This window comes from Ovis aries, chromosome 14, assembly GCF_016772045.2.
Source record: "Ovis aries strain OAR_USU_Benz2616 breed Rambouillet chromosome 14, ARS-UI_Ramb_v3.0, whole genome shotgun sequence".
Taxonomy (NCBI): Eukaryota; Metazoa; Chordata; class Mammalia; order Artiodactyla; family Bovidae; genus Ovis; species Ovis aries.
The window spans coordinates 55,871,408-55,892,067 of NC_056067.1; the positions used below are offsets into that span (position 1 = coordinate 55,871,408).

Consider the following 20,660-nt stretch of genomic DNA (forward strand, 5'->3'; position numbering starts at 1 on the left):
GGCCGGCTCGGCTTCTCAGCGCTGCCTGGGGTCCTTTCCTCCCGGTTCCCCCCCGCCTGCCAGCCCCCGCCGTGCGGTGCCCTGCCCGGCCAGGCCTGGAGCCGACGCCACCGCCATCATGCCGGCCGTGTCCAAGGGCGATGGGATGCGGGGGCTCGCCGTGTTCATCTCCGACATCCGGAACTGTGAGAGCGCGGTCGGGGGAGATCGGGCAAAGGGGAGAGCGTGAAATTGAAGGGTTCGGGGGGGCGTTACAGAGGGGCCCAAGGATTAGAAATCCATTGCGGCCCTAGAGTGAGAGGCGAGAGAGGCCACCGGAGGGGGGAACTTAAGGGTGGGTTCGGGGGAATGGAGGGGGTTAGGGTGTCATAGTGTGCTTCTCGAGGTGACAACGCGGAGTGGTTAGAGGCATCGCGGAGGGTCTTAATAGAGGAGACTAGTAAAGTCCCGGGAACAGGGCATAGAGGTGTCCCCTGGGAGTGGAAGGAACGCTGGGGGATCATATTAGCGGTAGGGTTAGAGAGATCCCTGTTGTAGATAAAAAAGGAAGAAGGTGCATGGGTGGGAGGGTGGGTGGGGGTACCCTGTGGAGAGGTAGAATAGGAGGAGGCCAGAGAGAACTGGGAGGACGCGAAACACAGGAAACCTAAAAGGAATCGGGCTTGAGGGCCTGGGCGAGGGGGTGTCATAGAGGCCAAGGGGCTAGACAGGTCATGGAGGCGCTCAGCTGGTTCATAGAGAGGACTTGAGAATGATAGAAAGTCCCAGGGATTTGGGGAGGAGAGATGGGAACAAGGGAGACTCTCTGGGACCTTGGTGAGGCACAGAGGGGCTCCTGGATGGAGGATTGCTTAGGAGATGTGGCGGGCAGTGAAGAAGGGGCTAGAGGGGTTACTGAGGGGAGCACGGAGAAGCGCTGCAGATGGAGAGTCTTGGGAGAACCTGAAACAGGGAGCTGGGGGGCCTGGAAAGGAGAGGTCATTATCATGTGGGGACTTGGGGGAAGTGCCAGAAGGGAGAGAGCTCAGATCTCAAAGAAGGGGCCTGGGGGGCCTTAGACATCCATGGGGAAGAGATCTGGAAAGCTGGTGGGCATGGGGGGAAGCCTGGTTCCAGAGGGGTCATGGGTCGGGGAGCAGGACAGCCCTGAATCTGGAGCCCTCTCCCCTCTGACCACATCAACATGGGGACAGCCCTCACCAGCAGGAAGAATGGTCGTGACTATGGGAGGCCTGGCGCCAAGTCAGCTCCCAGCTCTTGGGAGCGGGTGTTGGTGTTTGGAGCTGCCAAGAGCTTCAGAAGCTGTATCCGCACAGGCTCCGGGGTCAGCCAGGCTTCGGTTTGAGTTTGACTGCTCCCATCCCCTTGCCTTGTGACCTTGAATGAGGGACTTCACCTCTCGGTTTCCTCATCTGTCAGGAGGGACTGCTGATGGCATCTTCCTGATGGGGTTGTGATGATAACCGAATGTGAGTGAGGCGTTTCACACATTCCAGGCACAAGGTGTCTTGGCTCCTGTTTTTGTAACTTGGCCGAATCTGAGGAGCGGCCTCTGCAAGTGCCCAGTGATGATTTTAGAATTTAGCAGGTATGGGATGATCTGGCACATAGTAGGTGCTCAGTGAGCAAGAAGGGTGGAAACTTGGGTACCAAGTGGCAGAGGGAGGTTATGTTTGTTAGGAAAGGGGTGGAGCATTGAGGGGTTGTGGGTTGTGGTGGAGGGCAGGTGTTAGAAGAAGGTGTGCACTGCCTCTGACACCTACCTTGTGACCCTTGGCAAGTCATTCAACCTCTTGAAGGCTCCATTTTCTTGTCAGCTGACTCCATTGACCAGAACATCTTGCCTCTGAAGGTTCATTCATTCGTTCTCACTTGACAAATGCGTTTTGATCAATCCAGTGTGCCAGACACTTCTAGGGACGAGGGCTACCACAGTGAACAGAAATCCCTGCCCCTTGGAGCACTCGTGCCAGGAGGGAGATTAAATTATAAACACAGAGAACTACAGATGATGACTAGTGCTGTGAAGAAAAATAAGGACAGGAAGAGGGGGAAGGGAACAGGATTGAGAAGGGGCAAGTGGTACAGATTTTGGAGGCAAGAGGGGTCCAGGCAGCGGAATGGTGTGTTCAAAGGTCCTGAGGTTGTAGCACACTTGGTGAGGATTCAGATAAGAGCGAGGGGGCTTGTGGGCTTGTGTGGTTGGAGCCAAGCAAGGGAGGGTGGGAGAGGTGGGAGATTTGGGCAGAGAAGAGACAGGGAGCAGGTAGGGCTTTGTGGGCCATGGGGAGCACCTTGGCCTTTCTCTGAAGCGAGAGTGGCAGGAAGGTTTTGAGCATGGGAGGGATGGGACCTAACTGATGTTTTAAAATAGTTCCTCTGGCTGCTGGATAGAGAGTAGACCCAAGGAGGTAGGAATGGAAGCAGGGAAAGAATTAGGGGGCTGTTGCAGGCATCCCCGCGCGAGATGGTGATTTACTCGACTGGGGTGGGAAGGAATCCCTGAGAAGTGTTTGGGTTAGAGATAGATCTTGGAGGATCTCCAAAGGGATTGGATGGTGGGGGTGGGGAAGGAAAGAGAAAACAAGTGGGTGTCACTGCTGGACCCCAGAGGGAAGCCAGAGGATGGAGGAGATACTCTGACTTGGGGGCAGTGGAGGTCGTTTAGCTGAAAGAATCAGGACTGGAGGATCAGGGTGCCGCTTGTCCTTGGTTTTCTCATCGAGTGTATGTTTCATGGCTGGTATGTTTCAAACCTTATCGTGGGTGCTGGGAACACAGTGGTAGATAGGACAGACTTGTCTGTTCCCCCATGAACCTCCCGGCCCCAGAGGGAGACAGGAACTGCATAAAAATTGCAGCTGTCCATCTCCCAAACACTTGTATATGGATGTTCGTACAGCATCGTTGATGATCCATAGCCAGAGAGCACAAACAAACCCAGATGCCCACCAGCAGATGGATGGAAAAACACAGTGTGGACGCCCACACGATGGAATGTTATTCAGCCATCAAAAAGAATGAAAGACTGTGGAGGTCACAGCATGAGTGAACCTCGAAAACATCATTTTGAGGGAAAGAAGCCAGACATAAGAGGCTACATATTGTAGGATTCCATGATACGAAACGTGCAGAAGCAGCAAATCCAGAGAATCAGAAAGTGGTTGAGTGACTGCCTAGGGCGAGGGGTGGTGGAATGTGGAGTGACTTCTAATGAGAACAGGGTTTCTTTAGGGGGTAATGAGAATGTGCTGGAGTTAGATGGTGGTGGTAGATGGACAGTGCTTTGGATCTACTAAAGAAACCCTGATTGGCACTGCCGAGTGGTGAGCTGTGTGCTGTGTGAATCGTAGCTCCATTTTTCTTTGACTGAAGTACAGTTGATGTATAATATTGTGTTAGTTTCAGGGGTACAGCAAAGTGATTCGGTTATACATACATGTATTTTGTTCCCATAGTCTCTTCCACTGTGGTTGAATATAGTTCCCTGTGCTATACAGCAAATCCTCTTATTTCACGTATGCCACTGTTTGATGATACATTAAATTTATTTTCTTTATGTAGCATAAAGTCAGATCTAAATATATTACAGAGCATTCAGGGAGGTATATCTTGTTGCCCCCTCAGAAAGTCATGTGAAATTTACTTTCAGAATTGATGTCGACTTGTTTAAAAGCCCTATCTTGGCTCCTTTCCTATTCTCATCAAAAATTTTGTATTTTTTATTTGTTTGGCTGCACTGGGTCTTGGTTGCAGCATGGGGAATCTAGTTCCCCAAACAGGGATTGAACCCAGGCCCTTTGCGTTGGGAGCTGGGAGTTTTAGCCACTAGACCACCACGGAAGTCCCCCACTTGTTTTTTTAAGTGGGGAAAAAAAAAGATTGTAGCTGTCCTAAGTCCAGTGAGGGAGAGGGCCACGGTGTTGGGAGAACAGGAGCTGTCTTACTGCATTCCCCAGACAATGTGGAGGAGTTAGCCAGGCCAGAGGAAGGGGAGGCAAGCTCTGAAGGCAGAGGGACAGCACGTGTAAAGGTCCTGAGGCCCCGTCGAGACTCTCTGAGGTCTGTGTTACAGCTGGTGCAGAGAGGGATGCGATCTGACCTCGGGGAGGTGGGCAGAGGCCAGGATGGTGTTTGTCCTGAGAGCCCTAGAGAGGGTTTTAAACCTGAGTGAGGGGAAGAGGAGGGTTCGGGGGCAGGTGGAGGACAGGAGGAGAGTGGAGGCCTACTGGAGGATTGGCACAGTGGAGCTGGGGGGAGGATCTAGAAGGGGATGAAGGCAGGCTTTGAGGAGAAGAGCCAGGAAGGGCAAATTCTGCAGATAAGGAAGGGAGGGGTGAGGCCTGGCCCGGCCTGAAGGCGTGGTCCTATCTTGTCTGGAGGGGGAGTCTGGCCTCTAGACACTTATCTGCCAGGAGCTCCCTAAGGCAGGGGCGGGGCTCCCTCCTCTCTAGGGCCCCAGCCCTCCCCAAGCCTGAGGAGAGTGCAGGTGATGGATGGGAAGTGGGTGCTAGGAAGTGGGTGCTGGGCTGTCGCAGTGCCCCAAGCTCTCCAGGGGGCACATTTCACAACAAACTGTGACCCATCCTGTTTGTGGCAGTCTTCCCTAAACCCTGGAACACAGGCCCCGGTCTGATTTCTCCCTGGGCCCCCAGTTCCACCTTCTTCAGGGCCGGGCCCATGGGAGCCCTTTTGAGGTATTTGCTGATTGAATGAATGAATGAACGAATCTATCTTTGTGAGCACTGACTGAGTGCCAGACACTCTTCTAAGTGATGAGACCACAATGGTGAGCAAAAGCCCCTTCCCTGTGGTGCTCCCATTCTAGCGGGGAGCTGGACCAACACACAAGTAAATATACAGTGTTCAGCTGTTCAGAGTGCTGGGAAAAAAATAAAGCAAGGAAGGGGTGTAGGGACAAGGTCAGGGATGGCGCTCTGGTATTGGCTGGTCAGAATCTCTCTCTCTGACAAGGTGACATTGGAGCAGAATTTGGTGGGTGAATTGGCCCATAGAAATCTGGAAAAGACATTCTTGGGTGCACAGACAGCCTGTGCAAAGGCCCTGAGGCAGGACTGTGCTTGAGGAATAGGAATGTGGGGAGAGGGTGGGAGCTGTGGTCAGAGAGGGAGCTAGTGGATCCAGTAAGGACTTTGCTTTTACACTGGGCCAGATGGGAGCCAGGGAGAGATTCAGAGCGGTGAAGGAATAGGATTTGACTCAGCAGAAGGAATGAGTCCCACTTTGGTGGTGCTCCAGCATCAGTGTGTTAAAGGAACTGGCTTGATGCCGGCAACAGACAGATCCAGGCCTGAGCCCCCTTTCTCCCTCTCGCTGTGTTTCTTGTGACCTCGGTCCGCAATCACATTGAGCACCTCACCTTCGTCAGGACAAGGGGCTTCCCAGGTGGTGCTAGCGGTAAAGAACCTGCCTGCCAATGCAAGAGATGCAAGAGACGCGGGTTTGATCCCTGAGTCAGGAAGATCCCCTGGAGGAGAGCATGGGAACCCACTCCAGTATTCTTGCCTGGAGAATCCCATGGATAGGGGAGCCTGGCGGGCTACAGTCCATGGAGTTGCAAAGAGTCAGACACGACTGAAGCAACTGAGCTCTGTGTCAGGACTGCCCTGGGCCCTGGCCCTGATCTTGGGCCCCCACCCCTGCCCTTGGGGAACCAGTGTTCCCAGGCAGAGGCCCAGGGTTTACAGAGCAGCACATGCCCCCTTCATATATTGGGAAGCAGTTCAGGAGGTCTTTACAGCTGAGTTCAAGCCAGGGAATGATGGGGTGTGACTTGGTTGCTCAAGGAGAAAACTCTCTTGGGGACGTTGAGGACTTTGATAACATCCAACCCGGGGCTTTCATGTGGCCATCCACATAGGTACAGTTTTTTAAAGTTGTTGTTATTCAGTCCATGGGGTCGCAAAGAGTCGGACACAACTGAGCGACTGAACTGACTGACTGAACTGAGTCAGTGATGCTATCTAACCATCTCATCCTCTGCCCCTTCCTTCTTTTGCCATCAATCTTTCCTAGCATCAGTCTTTTCCAATGAGTTGGAAATTAGCTATACCTCAGTTTTTTAATTGAGTTTTTGTACACACACACACACACACACATATCCTTTTTCAGGTTCTTTTCCATTTTAGGATATTGTAAGATATTGAGTGTAGTTCTTGTGGTATACAGTAGGTTCTTATTTACCTTTTCTATGTATAGTAGTGTGTATATGTTAATCCCAACCTCCTAATTTATCCCTCCCAATTTCCCAGCTATCCCCTTTGGTAACCTTAAATTTGTTTTTTATGTCTGTGAGTCTGTTTCTGTTCCATAAAGAAGTTCATTTGTATCATTTTTTTAGATTCCACAGATAAGTAATATCATAGATACTTGTCTCTCTAATATATTTGTTACTTCACTTAGTATGACAATCTTGAGGTCCCTCCACATATAGACATTTTAATTTTCCAGGAGTCACATTACAAAAGTAAAACTGGGGAAATTAACTTTAACATGTTTTATTTCCTTTACCCCGGGATGGCCCAAATATTATCTGCATGTGTAATCGATATTTTTTCAATGATTAATGAGACAGTTTATGTTCCTTTCTCCACTCGGAAGCTCCATTTTCATTGGAAATAACTTGCTCTGTCTGAATAGTTTATAAAACTTGTGGTTAAAAAGAAGCTTCACAAAAGGGTCCAAGTCGTTCCAAACATACTTTCCCGGTAACTGAGTGGAGGATCATTTTTTAATTTTTAACTTATTACAAGTAAATTAGGAATCCAGTCCCTCAGAGGCACCAGCCATATTTGGAGTGCCTAGTGGCCGCGTGTGGCCAGTGGCTCCCCTAGTGGGCGGAGCGGGGACAGCATGCTGTGAACTTCGCAGGGATCCAGAGTCAACAGTCTCATCTCCCAGAAGCCTCTCTGAGGACTCCAGGCTGTCAGGATTTGAGTGGGAGACAGTAGGGCACATCCTAGTAGAGAGAAACATTTGCTCCTTTGTACTGTAAACAGCAATTGTCTGGAAAGCACCGAAGGGCCTGGCAGTGAGGCACCGGATAGTGCCTGGGTTACCTGACTGCTGTAAAAGCGTGACAGTCCCCTCATGGCAGTCAGGGTTGGTGAGGATCCCTTTGATGGCAGCGGCAGCTGCACCCCGATGCCCCAGGTTACATGTTCAGGGAAGCTGCAGCTCCCCCAGCCAGGAGTCCTCTGGTATATCTGGAGCATCCAGCAGTCCCCTGCCCTGGCCTGTAGCCAGACAGTGGCCTCGTTCCCTCCTGCAGGGCCCTCACAGCAACCGCTGCAGGCAGAAGAGGTCAGCACCCGCAGGGAACCCTGCAGGCTACCCCCACCTGCTATGCTAGCCCCCGGGCTTTCACACAAGCTGACCTTTGTACCCCAAGCACACCTCCCCTTATTGCTGCTTTGTGCATTTCAGCCTTGTCCTTGAAGCCTCAAATCCCAGGAGCTGGGTACCAGGAAGCTTTCTTCCTCCCATCTGATTCTAGCCTCCCAGCCCTCACCGTGTTTGCCTCTGTCAAAGTTTTCCACGTTATCTCTATCAGCCTCCCCTCCAATCAGGGAGCATCCTCAGGGAAGAGCAGGGTCTGAGCCTGACCCAGGGAATGTTTGAAGATAAAGAAATCTCTTTAAAAAACACCCTGAAATGCTTACATGCCTCCTGTGACAGGGAGCTCACCTCCTGTCGCAGGCTGGCCCTGAGTGATGAAAAATTTCTTCCGGCAGCCCAGTTTTGTCACAGCTGCCTATGGCCCCTTTCTCCCATGCGCTACCCTCAGCAGCACCCAGGTGCTGTCTCTGGGCACCTGGGCACTAGATATTTGCAGAGGTTATATGCTCTGCCAGAATGCCCTTCCTCAGGGCCACAGAGCATTCTCTTTTGGAGACGTGATGCTTTGTTCTTTCTGTGAATTCTTTTTTTATAGGGAAGTATATTGGTGATCCAGAAGATAATATCAAATAGATGTGGACAATTTAAAGATTTTTAAAAGCTTATTTTTAATTTTTACACATGGCAGCCACTAATATTTTTTATTAAAGGAGTGAAATGTCCAACTATAGCATAATAAATGAATAATTCACTCAGCTGACTATCATAAATTCTTTTTTTTTAAATTTTATGTATTTATTTGGCCGTGTTGGGTCTTAGTTGTGGCGTGCAGGCTTTGGGGTGGGCTTAGTTGCTCTGCCGCATGTCGCCTCTTAGTTCCCCAACCAGGGATTGAACCCATGGCCTCAGCATTGGAAGGTGGATTCTTAACCACTGGACCATGGGTAAGTCCCTTAATGTTTGTTTATTTATTTGGCTGTGTTACATCTTACTTGCAGCTCATGGGATCTTTAGTTGCGGCCAGCAGGATCTAGTTCCCAGTTAGATACCTGGTCACTCTGTGTTGGGAGCGTGGAGTCTAAGCCCACTGGACTACCAGGGAAGTCCCAAGGAATTCCTGAATATTCTTTAAATTTTCCGTGTCTGTTTGACATTCTCTTCTATGTCATTGATATACTTAACTATAAAAACATGTTAATATATATTCCTATACAAATATATATTCACTTGTAGATATACATACATACATATATATATATATATATATATATAGTGTATCTATAAAAAAGCTCACGGATCATAAGTGATGAATTTTGATGAAGCCATCATCAAAATCTGATGAATTTTCCCCAGCCGAACACAGCTGCATAACTGGCCCCCAGATGCGGGAACAAACATCCCCAGCTCCCCAGCACCTCCTGCTCACTGCTCAGTCATCCAACACTCTCGGTTAGTTCTGTCTGCTTCTTGGAGCTTTTAATAGAGGTGTAAGCAAAGGCCGGAGAGGGCTCTAGTGTTGGAAATGTAATTACCATTCAGGTTTCCATCTACCTGTGGTAAAAGTTAGGCAGCCACTGTGTGGTATGTGGTCCATTTATAAAAAAATTTTTTTTTTTTCTTTTCTGGTACCTACAGAATAGCTTTAAGGCAACTTACTAGAGTGAGTGTTGCACAGCCTGGGAGAATGAATGGAGCATGCGCACCACGTGCGTGGGTGCAGGTCCCCGCCCCTGCCACATCAGGAGGCGCTGTCCTGACGCCCTGGCCACCCTCCCCTGGGCACTCAGCAGCGTGGCTTAGTTCTCCCTGGTGAACTGCGCCTGAACTCACCTCATCTTTCACAGCCCTCCTCAAATGTCCCCTCCTCTCAGCAGCCACCAGCAAGGCCCCACGGGTACCCCCGTGACCTCCATCCACGCATAGCTTGCTCAGGTGTGGGCAGGGGGTATGCAGCCTGTGCCCCACCGGGCCTGGAGGCCCTGGGGGAGGCTGAGAAGTGCCGGATCTCTGTAGTCCTGGGTGCCTGGCGTGGCCCTCCTCAGCCTGCCCCGCAGGGCTCAGGAACCGTGTAATTAATAAATGAAGCATCAGATGGGCTCTGGGGCCACACAGGGCAGTTCAGCCTCATCACAGCCCTTCACCTAGGTCCCGGAGACCCTCCTCCCTCCCTGAGGACTGGGAGCGGGTCACTGTACCTCTTCAGGCATGTGGAATTTTTTCACATCTTGTCTTTCCTGAGTGCAGCCACTCAGTAAGCCTGTGAAACATGGAGTCATTAGTAGAAAAGTGGCCCAGCCCTCAGGTGGTTCCCAGTGTGGTCTGGGGATGGGGCAGACCCAGACACCACAGCAGCGCTGACCTGGGCAGTGCGGGGAGCCCCGGGAAAGCCTGAGAGCAGTCCTACCCAGAGTGTGAGCCGCATGTGTGGTTTTTAACTTCCTTGGGAGCCACATTTTTGTTAAAAAGCAGAAAGGAATGGACCAAATTAATTTTAATGTATTTATGTAACTTGATACACTCTTGTTCAGTCACTCAGTCGTGTCCGACTCTTTGCAACCTCATGGGCTGCAGCATGCTAGGCTTCTTTGTCCTCCGCCGTCTCCTGGAATTTGCTGAAATTCATGTTGAGTCTGTGATGCCATCCAACCATCTCATCCTCTGTCACCCCCTTCTCCTCCTGCCCTCAGTCTTTCCCAGCAACAGAGTCTTTTCCAGTGAGTCAGCTCGTCACATCAAGTGCCCAGAGTATTGGAACTTCAGTTTCAGCATCAGTCCCTCCAGTGAATATTCAGGATTGATTTCCTTTAGGATTGACTGGTTTGATCTCCTTGCTGCCCACAGGACTCTCAAGAGTCTTCTCCAGCACCACAATTTGAAAGCATCAGTTCAACATGTTATCAGTATTTATATATATATATATTTTTTCATTTAAAACCACCCTAATGGAAGAAAGTGAAGCGGAACTAAAGACCCTCTTAATGAAGGTGAAAGAGGAGAGTGAAAAAGCTGGCTTAAAAGTAAATATCCAAAAAACTAAGATCATGGCATCCGGTCACATTACTTCATGGCAAATAGATGGGGAAGAAATGGAAACAGTGGCAGATTTTTTCTTGGGCTCCAGAATCACTGCAGACAGTGACCATAGCCGTGAAATTAAGACACTTGCTCCTTGAAAGAAAAGCTATGGCAAAACTAAATATCTGTATTAAAAAGCAGAGACATCACATAGCTGACAAAAGCTGGTCTAGTCGAAGCTGTGGTTTTTTCCAGTAGTCATGTATGGATGTGAGAGTTGGACCATAAAGAAGGTTGAGCTCTGAAGAATTGATGATTTCGAACTGTGGTTTTGGAGAAGACTCTTGAGAAGAGTCCCTTGGACTGCAAGGAGATCAAACCAGTCAATCCTAAAGGAAAGTTTTGCCACCTGATGCGAAGAGCCAACTCATTAGAAAAGACGCTGATGTTGGGAAAGATTGAGGGCAGAAGAAGGAGGTGATAGAGGATGAGATGGTTGGATGGCATCACTGACTCAATGGACATGAGTGTGAGCAAATTCCCCGAGATAGTTGAAGGACAGGGAAGCCTGATGTGCCGCAGTCCATGGCGTTGTAAAGAGTCGGATACAACTTTACAACTGAACAGCAACAACTAATTAATATTTTAAACTTTGTGATAAGGTAGTTTACATTCCTTTTCTTCCCTGACACTGTATCTTCTAAATGTGTCTTTGCCACTCATTTCAGTTGAGAACAGCCACCTTTCAGGTGCTCGAGAGCTGCCTGGCTGACAGCTGCCATATTGCACAAGGCAGCTGTAGCATCTGCTTGGAACTGATCAGGAGGTGCTAATCAAAGGGGGCTTCCTGAAGGAGTTGATAGCTGAAGTGGGGCTTATGGGAGCTTCCCTGGAAGTTGGGAGTAGTTGGTGAGGCAGGATTTCTAAAGAGAAGGAGAGGACATACTCTTACTTGCTCCATTCATTCATTCATTTGAACCTCCTTGTTGCCTTGGCACAAGCCATGGGTCAGAGCAGTCTCCACCCTTCAGATGACGAGCCGTTTATTTTTATTGTTTATAATATTTATTTTTATTTATTTGACTGTACCAGGTCTTAGTTGCAGCATGTGGGATCTAGTTCCCTGACCAGGGACCAAACCCAGGCCCCCTGCATTGGGAACTTGGAGCCTTGGCCACTAGACCACCAGGGAAGTCCTGACCAGACATCTATTAAGCACCTGCTATCTGCTGGGCACTGTTCTAGAAACTCCCTCATGATGGCCTGTAAGGAAGAGGGAGCCGAGGTTATGCAGTGTGACATGTGCCAGGGAGGACATTTTATAAAATGAGGAAACTGAAGAATAAAGCATTGCCTTTAAAGAACTGGCCAGAAAAAATAAAGAAAGAAAGAAAGAAAGAAAGAAAGAACTGGCCAGGAAAGGCCACGTGGAGGAGATGACAAGAGCTGAGACCCAAATGACGAGATGAGAACTGGACAGATGGGCATAGCAGGTGCAAAGGCCCAGGAGGTGGGAGGGTGTTGGAATGGCCCTGGAACTGGTGGAGGCCCGCAGGCTGGACACCCAGCGAGATGTGAGGGGTGACCAGGGCAGGGCCAGAGGGCTTGCTGGCCCCGGGGTGGAGTCCCCACCCTGGGAGGCTGCTGCAGTGATCCAGGTGGGCGGGCATGGGGTCTGGACAAGATGGTCATAGTGGAGGTTGTCTGGGCTCATGTTCTGAAGGTCGAACAGAGAGGACGTGGCGACGACTTGAGTGAGGGGTGAGGACACCCAGGTTTCTCTGCTCGGAGGAGCTGAGTGAGTGCTGAAGCCTGCCAAGGGTGCGATGGTGAAGTCTGGCTCGAGTGGGACTGGGAGGCTGGAGGAGGGACACAGCTGGCGGTGAGGCGGCTGAGACCGGGTCACTGTCCAGTCGGATCCTGGTCTGATGGGGTCTCCTGGGCATCAAGGAGCACAGAGGCTCGTGGGGCCCAGGGAGGCCCTCTCGAGTCTGCCTCTGGGTGGGTCTCATCAGAAGAGTAGGGATGTTGCAGACAGACGTGTAGTGGGGAAGGAGGAAGTGGGTCTGTGGGCCAGGCTTCGGGGGTGGCACAGGGTATGGAGAGAACTGGCAGATTGGGAGGAGGGACCAGTTGGCGGCAGAGGAGGGCAGCGGGGAGCTCAGGACACAAGGCCTGGTGAGTGAGTAAAATTAGGAAGCTGAGGGCAGAGGAGGTTTTCAGGAGATGCTGAGGTCAGTGGGGATGTGGGGTTGAGGGCCCCAGGGGTCGGCTTGAGGGCAGCCGATCTCTTCACTCATTCATTCATCACACATTCTCTGCCAGGGGCTTATTTCAGCTGGGGGCTGGTGCAGAGCCATGGATGCGACGGGAACAGGAGGAGGAAGAAGGGAGGGGGTCAGGGATCGCTTCAGAGTGTGTGCCAGGCTTTTCCTCTGGGTGGTGGGGACCCCTGAGCGAAGGTTCTTACCTCCCTGAAGGTCCCATACAGAGATGGAGTCCCAGGCCTGACTTCAGCCCCCAGACCAGGACCCCAGCATAGAAAGAATCCGCCCTTCTGCCTGGGAGGGTCCTGGCCCTGGAAAGTGAGGGCAGGCAGCTCAGCTCTCTGGGACCCTGCTCACCTGCCCTGCCTTCTCCTCCCCAGGTAAGAGCAAGGAGGCGGAGATTAAGAGAATCAACAAGGAACTGGCCAACATCCGCTCCAAGTTCAAGGGTAGGCTGGGGGCCTGTCTCCTGGGTCTGCGGAAGGAGCGGGCTGGGAGCTGGAATACCCGAGACTTGTAAGTATAATCCTTTCTCACTTTTGCCACCCCGTCCTCCTTCCTCTGACCCCAGGGGACAAAGCCTTGGATGGCTACAGCAAGAAAAAGTATGTGTGTAAACTGCTCTTCATCTTCCTGCTTGGCCACGACATCGACTTTGGGCACATGGAGGCCGTGAACCTGCTGAGCTCCAACAAGTACACGGAGAAGCAGATTGTGAGTCTGGGGAGGAGGAGCTGGGGGCTGGACCCCTGGATCTGAGGGAGGGGCCAGGGGGCCTGGAACTCTGGGTCTGAGTCGGGAGGGGCTGGGGGTCTGGACCCCTGGGTCTGGGGGAGGAGGGGCTGGAGTCTGGACCCCTGGGTCTGAGGGGGGAGGGGCTGGGGACTTGGACCCCTGGGTCTGGGGGAGGAGGGGCTAGGGGCTGGACCCCTGGGTCTGAGGGGGGAGGGGCTGGGGACTTGGACCCCTGGGTCTGGGGGAGGAGGGGCTGTGGGCTGGACCCCTGGGTCTGAGGGGGGAGGGGCTGGGGACTTGGACCCCTGGGTCTGGGGGAGGAGGGGCTGGGGGCCGGACCCCTGGGTCTGGGGGAGGAGGGGCTGGGGGCCGGACCCCTGGGTCTGGGGGAGGAGGGGCTGGGGGCCGGACCCCTGGGTCTGAGTCGGGAGGAGCCAGAAATGTAGACTGCAGGGCTGGGGGTCAGTTAGCCACGAGCCTCCCACCTCCTTCCCGCTGCCCAGGGTTACCTGTTCATCTCGGTGCTGGTGAACTCCAACTCCGAGCTGATCCGGCTCATCAACAATGCCATCAAGAATGACCTGGCCAGCCGCAACCCCACCTTCATGTGCCTGGCCCTGCACTGCATTGCCAATGTGGGCAGCCGCGAGATGGGCGAGGCCTTCGCCGCAGACATCCCTCGCATCTTGGTGGCCGGGTGAGGCACTGGGGACCCCGCTGGTGGGGCGGGCTAGACGAGCCCCAGCCCAGCTTGAGGGTCCGAGAGGCTGTGTCACCTGCCCAGGTCTCCCAGCCAGGACGTGGGGGTTGTGCTGGGCTTGGTGACAGCCCCATGCCTGTCTCCTGTCATCTCGCCAGTCCAACTCGGCCTTGTAAGGAAAGCCAGTGGGGTGTCTGTCTAACTGACCTTTCTTTTTTTCATATTTATAAATTACTGTTTATATACCATAAGAAAAAATAAGGTCAAAAGTACAGTTAAAAAAAGTAGAAATTTGTTACTGTTTATTAATAACTTACTATTCTTGGTGAGAACTAGAAAAATGTATTGTTCCAAATAAGAAGCAGTTGAAAGGCTTGGAGAGTTTCTTAGGCATTTTCCTTTGACTCTCATACAACCTTGGTTACCATGTGGTATAAGATAAACCAATACAAAGGGAGTGAAATAACCTTTTTATAAAAATAATAGGAAGCACAGGTCTAGTAATGAGAAACACTTGAAATAAATATAATGATAGTGTTAGCTGCTCAGTCATGTCTGACTCTTTGCGACGCTGTGGCCTGTAGCCCGCCAGGCTCCTCTGTCCGTGGAATTCTCCAGCAAGGATACTGGAGTGGGTAGCCATCTTGCAAAATTAAATGACTTTTTGCTGACAGGAATGAAGGGGCTATCGCTGAATGTGATAAAACTTGCAAAATTTCTGATTGACCTTTAACATCTGGTAAAGAAGAGGCAGTGACTTTAAAGTATGTCGGTGACAGCCTTCCAGAACTTTTGCCCCTTTTCGATTCATTCATTCAACAATCATCTGTTGGGCATCTATGTGTGAGGCGCCGTGCTTGTTGCTGGGCACGTAGCCATGACCAGAGGCAGACACGCTCATCATCCTCCTGGTGTTCACAGTCCAGAGGTGGGAGATAAACATTGATTGAATAATTGCAGGATGAAACGTATTACTTCCTCTCAGAACCCTGCTGTGGGGCACAGGAGCCTAAGGGCATTTAGTGGGAGCATCTGAACTAGGCCGGGGGTCAGAGGGCTTCTCAGAGGAAGTGGCATTAGGTTGAGATCTGGGTGAGGAGGAGGAGTTGGCTGTGGAAAAAGGAAAGGCATGAAGGTCAGTGATCAGCCTGTGATCTTTCTAAAGCAGGAGGGCGTTGAGCAATTACTTCTTGAGTACCTGCAAAGTCCTGGGCTCTGTTCTGGGCATTGGGAGGCAGGAGGGACCTGGGGGAACAGTTGTCCCCACCCTCAGGGAGCTGGTATCTGAGAAGGGCTCCAAAGAGCAAACGCATAGGCAGAGAAGTGAGTTGAGTTCAGACAGTGACAGCTACACTGAGGAAAGCAAAACAGGTGGCAGGACGTGGGGATGGCTACTTAGATCAGACTCATCAGGGGGGTGTCTTCACGGAGGTGCCATGTAACTGGAGGCTGGAATGAGGAGGAGAAGACAGTTAGAAGTATTGGAGAAAGTGTTCCAAGCAAAAGGAGCAGTAAGTGCAAAGGCCCGGGTAGGCATGAGCTTTGTATTGAGTTGGCCAAAAAGTTCACTTGGGTTTTTCCATAGTGGTGTTTGGATTTTATTCTGATCGAAATGGGAAGCAATTGGTGTGTTTTGAGCAGGTAAAACCATCGCTGTTTTGAAATGGATTTTGCTTAGGGCATTTGCTGAACTGGGTGAACCTGGATATTGGTTTTAGGGCCCTGCAGCCTCTGGGAACAGAAGACAAAACTTGTTCAAGCAGAGGCTCCAGAGGCCACACTTCAAAGTGAGGGTGACCTAGAAATATATCCCCTCAGGGACTATAGGCAGAGTTACCCTTTCAAGTCTTGGCATGAAACAGGCCACAACACTGGTTTTCAGCCTGATTTTCCCTTTTCTGGATCATCCATAGATCGTAAGCCAAGCTTTAGTTTAAAGTGATACATACTGCTAGTATACCCTAGTGCCTGACAGACGCAAACAAGTCTTTCTGGAGAAAGCCACCTTCACCATTTCCCTAGATGAAGCTCCAGGTTACATGAGAAGCTCACGGTTGAAAATCACTAAATGCAGGCTGCAAGGCACCATGAAGGAGAGCCAGCAAAAAGAAAATGGAAAATAACAGTTGAATTGGCATTTTCAGGGAATTCCGTGGTGGTCCAGTGGCTAGAACTCAGCATTGTCACTGCTGAGGGCCCAGGTTCAATCCCTGGTCAGGGAACTAAGATCTCACAAGCCACGTGATTCAGCCAAAAAAAGAATTGGGAGTTTTCATAAAGAAAATAAGTGTTTTAGTTTAGCAGCAGAGTAGACAGAACCAAAGCAGGGATTAGAACTAGGCAGAGGAACTGGACACGTTAATCAGAATACAGCCCAGAGAAGCAGAGATGGAAAAATTTAAGAGAGGCTAAGAGTCAAGGGAGATACAGTCTAACAACACTGTTTAGAGTTCTAGGAAGAGAAAAGGGAGAGAATTGTAACAGAGGCAGTGTTTGAACAGATGACGGCTAAGAAGATACAAGAATCAATGAAAGAGCTTGATCCTAAGATTCAGATAGCCTAGAGACTGTAGGAGGCGCCAAGTCTCCTCGGGGCTCCTCCCACACACAGGCCCACCTGGCTCGGGGCCTCCACAGGCTCTTGGCTCTGCTGGGAGCATCTGTGTAGATTTTTAGTGTTTTCTCGGAGTTTTCTGTTCACCCGGTGCCTTATCAGTGAGGCTTTCGTGCTAAACACCATCCCCAGAGCTCCTGTGCTACCTGGCCCTGGAGCGCTGAACCCAGACCGTATCTGTTGTAGGATGGGGCTGCCCTGGTAAGAACATAAGCTCTCTGAGGACACAGTTCGGAGCAATTTGCCCACCACTCTGCCCAGTATTCTTGCCCGGAAAATCCCATGGACAGAGTCTGGTGGGCTGCAGTCCACAGAGTTGCAGAGAGTCAGACGTGACTGAGCTACTGAGCACGCACACACGGTCCACAGTGCCGACAGGAGTGCCTGGCGCCCAGTAGGTGCTCAGATAAGCAGGTGGTGACTCAGTGAAGGCGCAGAGCCACACTTGCCCTGCCTGTGACCCCGTGAGGTTACTGAGATGCAACCCATTTTGCAGAGGAAGAGACGGAGGCCTGGTGGGCAGTGGGGGCAGCCTCAGAGGGTTCCTGGGAGTCTCTTGCCGCCTCTCACTGGACACCCTTCCCAGGAGGGGTGAGAGGAGGAGGGGGTGCAGGGCTGGGGTCGCAGTGAGCACCCCCCACCCCACTCTGTGCCCGCAGGGACAGCATGGACAGCGTGAAGCAGAGCGCAGCCCTGTGCCTGCTGCGGCTCTACAAGGCCTCGCCCGACCTGGTGCCCATGGGCGAGTGGACGGCCCGTGTGGTGCACCTGCTCAACGACCAGCACATGGTGAGGCCCCTGTCCCACCCTGGGCACCCACGGGCGCCTGAGGCCCCCTGCCTCTGTCTGCGACACCACATCCTCCTGGCTGCCCGGGGTCCTGTCCAGTGTCCCCAGCATCCATCACTCACCCCGCCCCTCAGGGAACATCCAGCCCCTGTTTCTGATACCCAGCGTGGCCCCCATGTCCCAGCGCCTGCCCAGCCAGCGTAGAGACGCAGACCGCTGTCCCTCCCCGATGCCCCAGTCCCCCGAGGGCCCTGAGCCGCCTCTGTCCTGCCCCCGCAGGGCGTGGTCACAGCTGCTGTCAGCCTCATCACCTGTCTCTGCAAGAAGAACCCGGATGACTTCAAGACGTGCGTCTCCCTGGCTGTGTCGCGCCTGAGCCGGGTAGGTGTGGTGTCTACGCCGACTGTGGGAAGGTGGCCCTGGTGTGCCTGTCCCCTGGGCACCCTTCTGGTCCCCCCTCGCTCTCCCTGAGAGACCACCCAGCCCAGCAGTTAAGAACGCAGGCTCGGAGTGGAGTTCATCCCTGCCCGGCCACTCCCTGGCTGTGTGGCCCTAGGCAAATGGCGTCACCTCTCTGGGCCTCGTTGGCCTCATCTGTTATGACGGGATGATTCCAGGAGCCTGGCTCACAGCATAGCTGCTGTGAGTTAATCTGTACAGAGTGTGAGCACAGGGCCCAGTGCGCCGGGAGCTCCCAGCAAGGGAGGTTGCTCTCCTGTCCCCCTCCCTCTTGTGGCTTCGTTTCCTCCCGCTTCTTCTCCTGCTTCTCCTTCTCATGCGTCTTTCTTTCCCTCCCTTCTGCTCCTCACCACCTTTCGGCCCTATCCTGGGCGCATGCCCCGAGGCTGCTTCTGTGCCCAGCTCTGTGCGGGCTGACACTGAGACACAGATGAATGAGACCCTGCCTTCAGGGGCTTCCTGTCCTGGTCGGAGGAGGGATGCGTTGCAGGACAGGCCAACGCAGGCACAGATTATCATAAAAGGGACAGTGTGTATGGTCGTGGAGATAGCAAGGACATTGTAGGCCCCCAAAGAAGGCACTCCACCCAGCCTAGATGTCCAGGAAGGCTTCCTGGTGGAGGTGATCCTTGCCTGAGTTGAAACTTGGAGTAAATAAAAACATTTCCTGAGCAGGTAAAGAGAGGCCTGGGTTCTCAATCAAAGAGAACAAAACATCAGCTCATTTATTCAACCACATTTTTCATTCATTCACCACACATTTGAATGCTCCTGTGGACCACGCTTGGTAGGAGAGACACAGACAGTGACAGTGGAGGAGGGGCAGCTACTGTCATGGAGGGGACTCAGAGCAGGATGAGGCTTGCCTCCTGGAGAAGGGGTTTTCACGGTTGCATAGGAGTTTGCTGTGAGGACAATAAAGTCACACAGTCTTTCACTAATTCCCCCACCCCTTCGCCGAACTCTTCTCTTGTCTGACTGTGTGGTAGGCCCAGAGACCCAGGAAAGGGTCAGATTCAGTTCCTGTTCCTGAGTAGCTTCTGGTGTTGGAGGAGAGCCACAAGGGAGCGCGCTCCAGGGAGCTGGTGAGGTCCAGCTGCTAGTGGAGGTGGCCTAGGGTGTTGTGAGGTGCCGGGTTGGCATCAGGCGTTCACAGAAGGGGATTGATTGGCCAAGATTCCCTGCCCACTCAACACCAGCTTTACTTGGAAAAATCGACCAGTCCTAGCTTGGGCTTAGATCCACCCGGTCAGACTCTGTGTCCCCAAGGCTTCCTCACCACCCTCCCTGAGCCTCCAGTTTCTGCTTCATAAAGGTTCACGCTGTGACAGCCGCCCCTCCACATGCCCCTGCCCATCCCTCTCTGCCCCCAGATCGTCTCCTCGGCCTCCACTGACCTCCAGGACTACACCTACTACTTCGTGCCAGCGCCCTGGCTCTCCGTGAAGCTCCTGCGGCTGCTGCAGTGCTACCCGCCACCAGGTACCAACAAGCCCACACGGGCCGGGGCTTGGGGGCCTCTGACCCCAAGGCTGGCCAGGGGGCGGGGCGCCAAGGGTCTGTGTCCAGATTTCCCGGAGGCGGGCCTGGTGTCTGCAGCCCCTGATCCGAGGCTGCAGTGGGGGCAGTGCCGAGCCCATGGGCCCGCTTAGGCTCTGGGACGAGTATGTTGTCGAGGCAGGGAGGGGCCGGGGTGGGGGGCACCTGCAACAGGGAGCCCTCCAGCCCAGGGAATGGACAGATGGCTGTTGATTCCCCTGCCGTGGGCCAGGGGCCCTGTAAAGCCAGACTCACGCCCCGGCCCTGGAACGTTGGGGCTCTTGTCATCTCTCTCTTACAGATGAGGAAACCGAGGCTTGGAGGGGGCCCTTGCCCAGCAGATCAAAGGGTGACCCCAGGCTGTGTGGTGGGAGTCAGCATAGCTCTGTTAGGGGTTTTTGCGCCCTCAGTGCTCGTGGTCATGAGCGCTGGTGTGGACGAAGGGCCTGCAGTGAGCAGGTGCTGTACCAGGGTTAGTCAGCCGCTCCCGTAGAGCTGGCGAGGGGCAGCCATCTCGGAAATGGGGGCTTGGAGATGAGGCATCTTTCCAGGCCCTGGGCAGTGACAAAGAGCAGAGCCTGACCCCTGAGTCCATGCACGTAACCCCTTCCCTCTGCCACGTGGGCCGGGTTCCCCCGGAACGTCCCGATCCTCGGCTGTCTGACCTCACAGAGCAGTTTCGAGCACCTGTGCTGAGGCGCTTGGCACATAGTAGGTGCTTGAGAAACGGTGCCCTTCGATTCAGCCAGGGTGCTGGGCACCCGCTGGGGCTGGTGGCTGGTGTGCGGCCCTGAATCTTGCAGCCAGCGTGCACACACTGTAGCAGAGTGTGTGAGGAATGTGACACAGAGGCCCTTCTCAGCCTGTGAAAGCCAGGGATGCATTTTGTTGTGAGTCCCTGGGGCAGGCTCTTCCCAAGCTGGGCTGCTTTGCTCACCCCTTAAGAAAAGGTACAGCTAGAGCCTAAGCCCCACCTCATAATCTTGGGATGTGCCCAGGGCGGGCTTAAAAAATACAGTCCAGGACTGCAAATTAACTATGATTATGTCTGTCATTTTTTGCCCCACATCTGGAATAGCTGTGCCTCCCACTGCCTGTTTTTTAAAAAGCGGGAGTTTTGTGTTGCGGGGTGTGGAACGTTCTGGATTCAGCTGATCGCTCCCTAGGTCCTTTAGCTGGTTTT

The 20,660-nt window shown here is 52.6% G+C and overlaps 1 protein-coding gene and 1 non-coding gene across 3 annotated transcripts in view; both read left to right on the forward strand.

Moving 5' to 3' along the window:
- AP2A1 (adaptor related protein complex 2 subunit alpha 1) overlaps positions 1 to 20,660 on the forward strand; it is a 27,598-nt gene continuing 6,938 nt past the window's right edge. For both annotated transcript variants that reach the window (XM_060398768.1, XM_060398769.1), the window contains exons 1-7: positions 1 to 185; positions 13,022 to 13,090; positions 13,213 to 13,355; positions 13,880 to 14,073; positions 17,350 to 17,479; positions 17,759 to 17,860; positions 19,312 to 19,420. In XM_060398768.1, coding sequence (XP_060254751.1) covers positions 119 to 185; positions 13,022 to 13,090; positions 13,213 to 13,355; positions 13,880 to 14,073; positions 17,350 to 17,479; positions 17,759 to 17,860; positions 19,312 to 19,420 — 814 coding nt within the window. In that variant the 5' untranslated portion in view covers positions 1 to 118. The remainder of the gene's footprint in view (positions 186 to 13,021; positions 13,091 to 13,212; positions 13,356 to 13,879; positions 14,074 to 17,349; positions 17,480 to 17,758; positions 17,861 to 19,311; positions 19,421 to 20,660) is intronic.
- On the forward strand, positions 16,226 to 16,298 carry TRNAD-GUC (transfer RNA aspartic acid (anticodon GUC)). The gene has a single exon. It is a non-coding gene; the product is annotated as a tRNA-Asp (tRNA).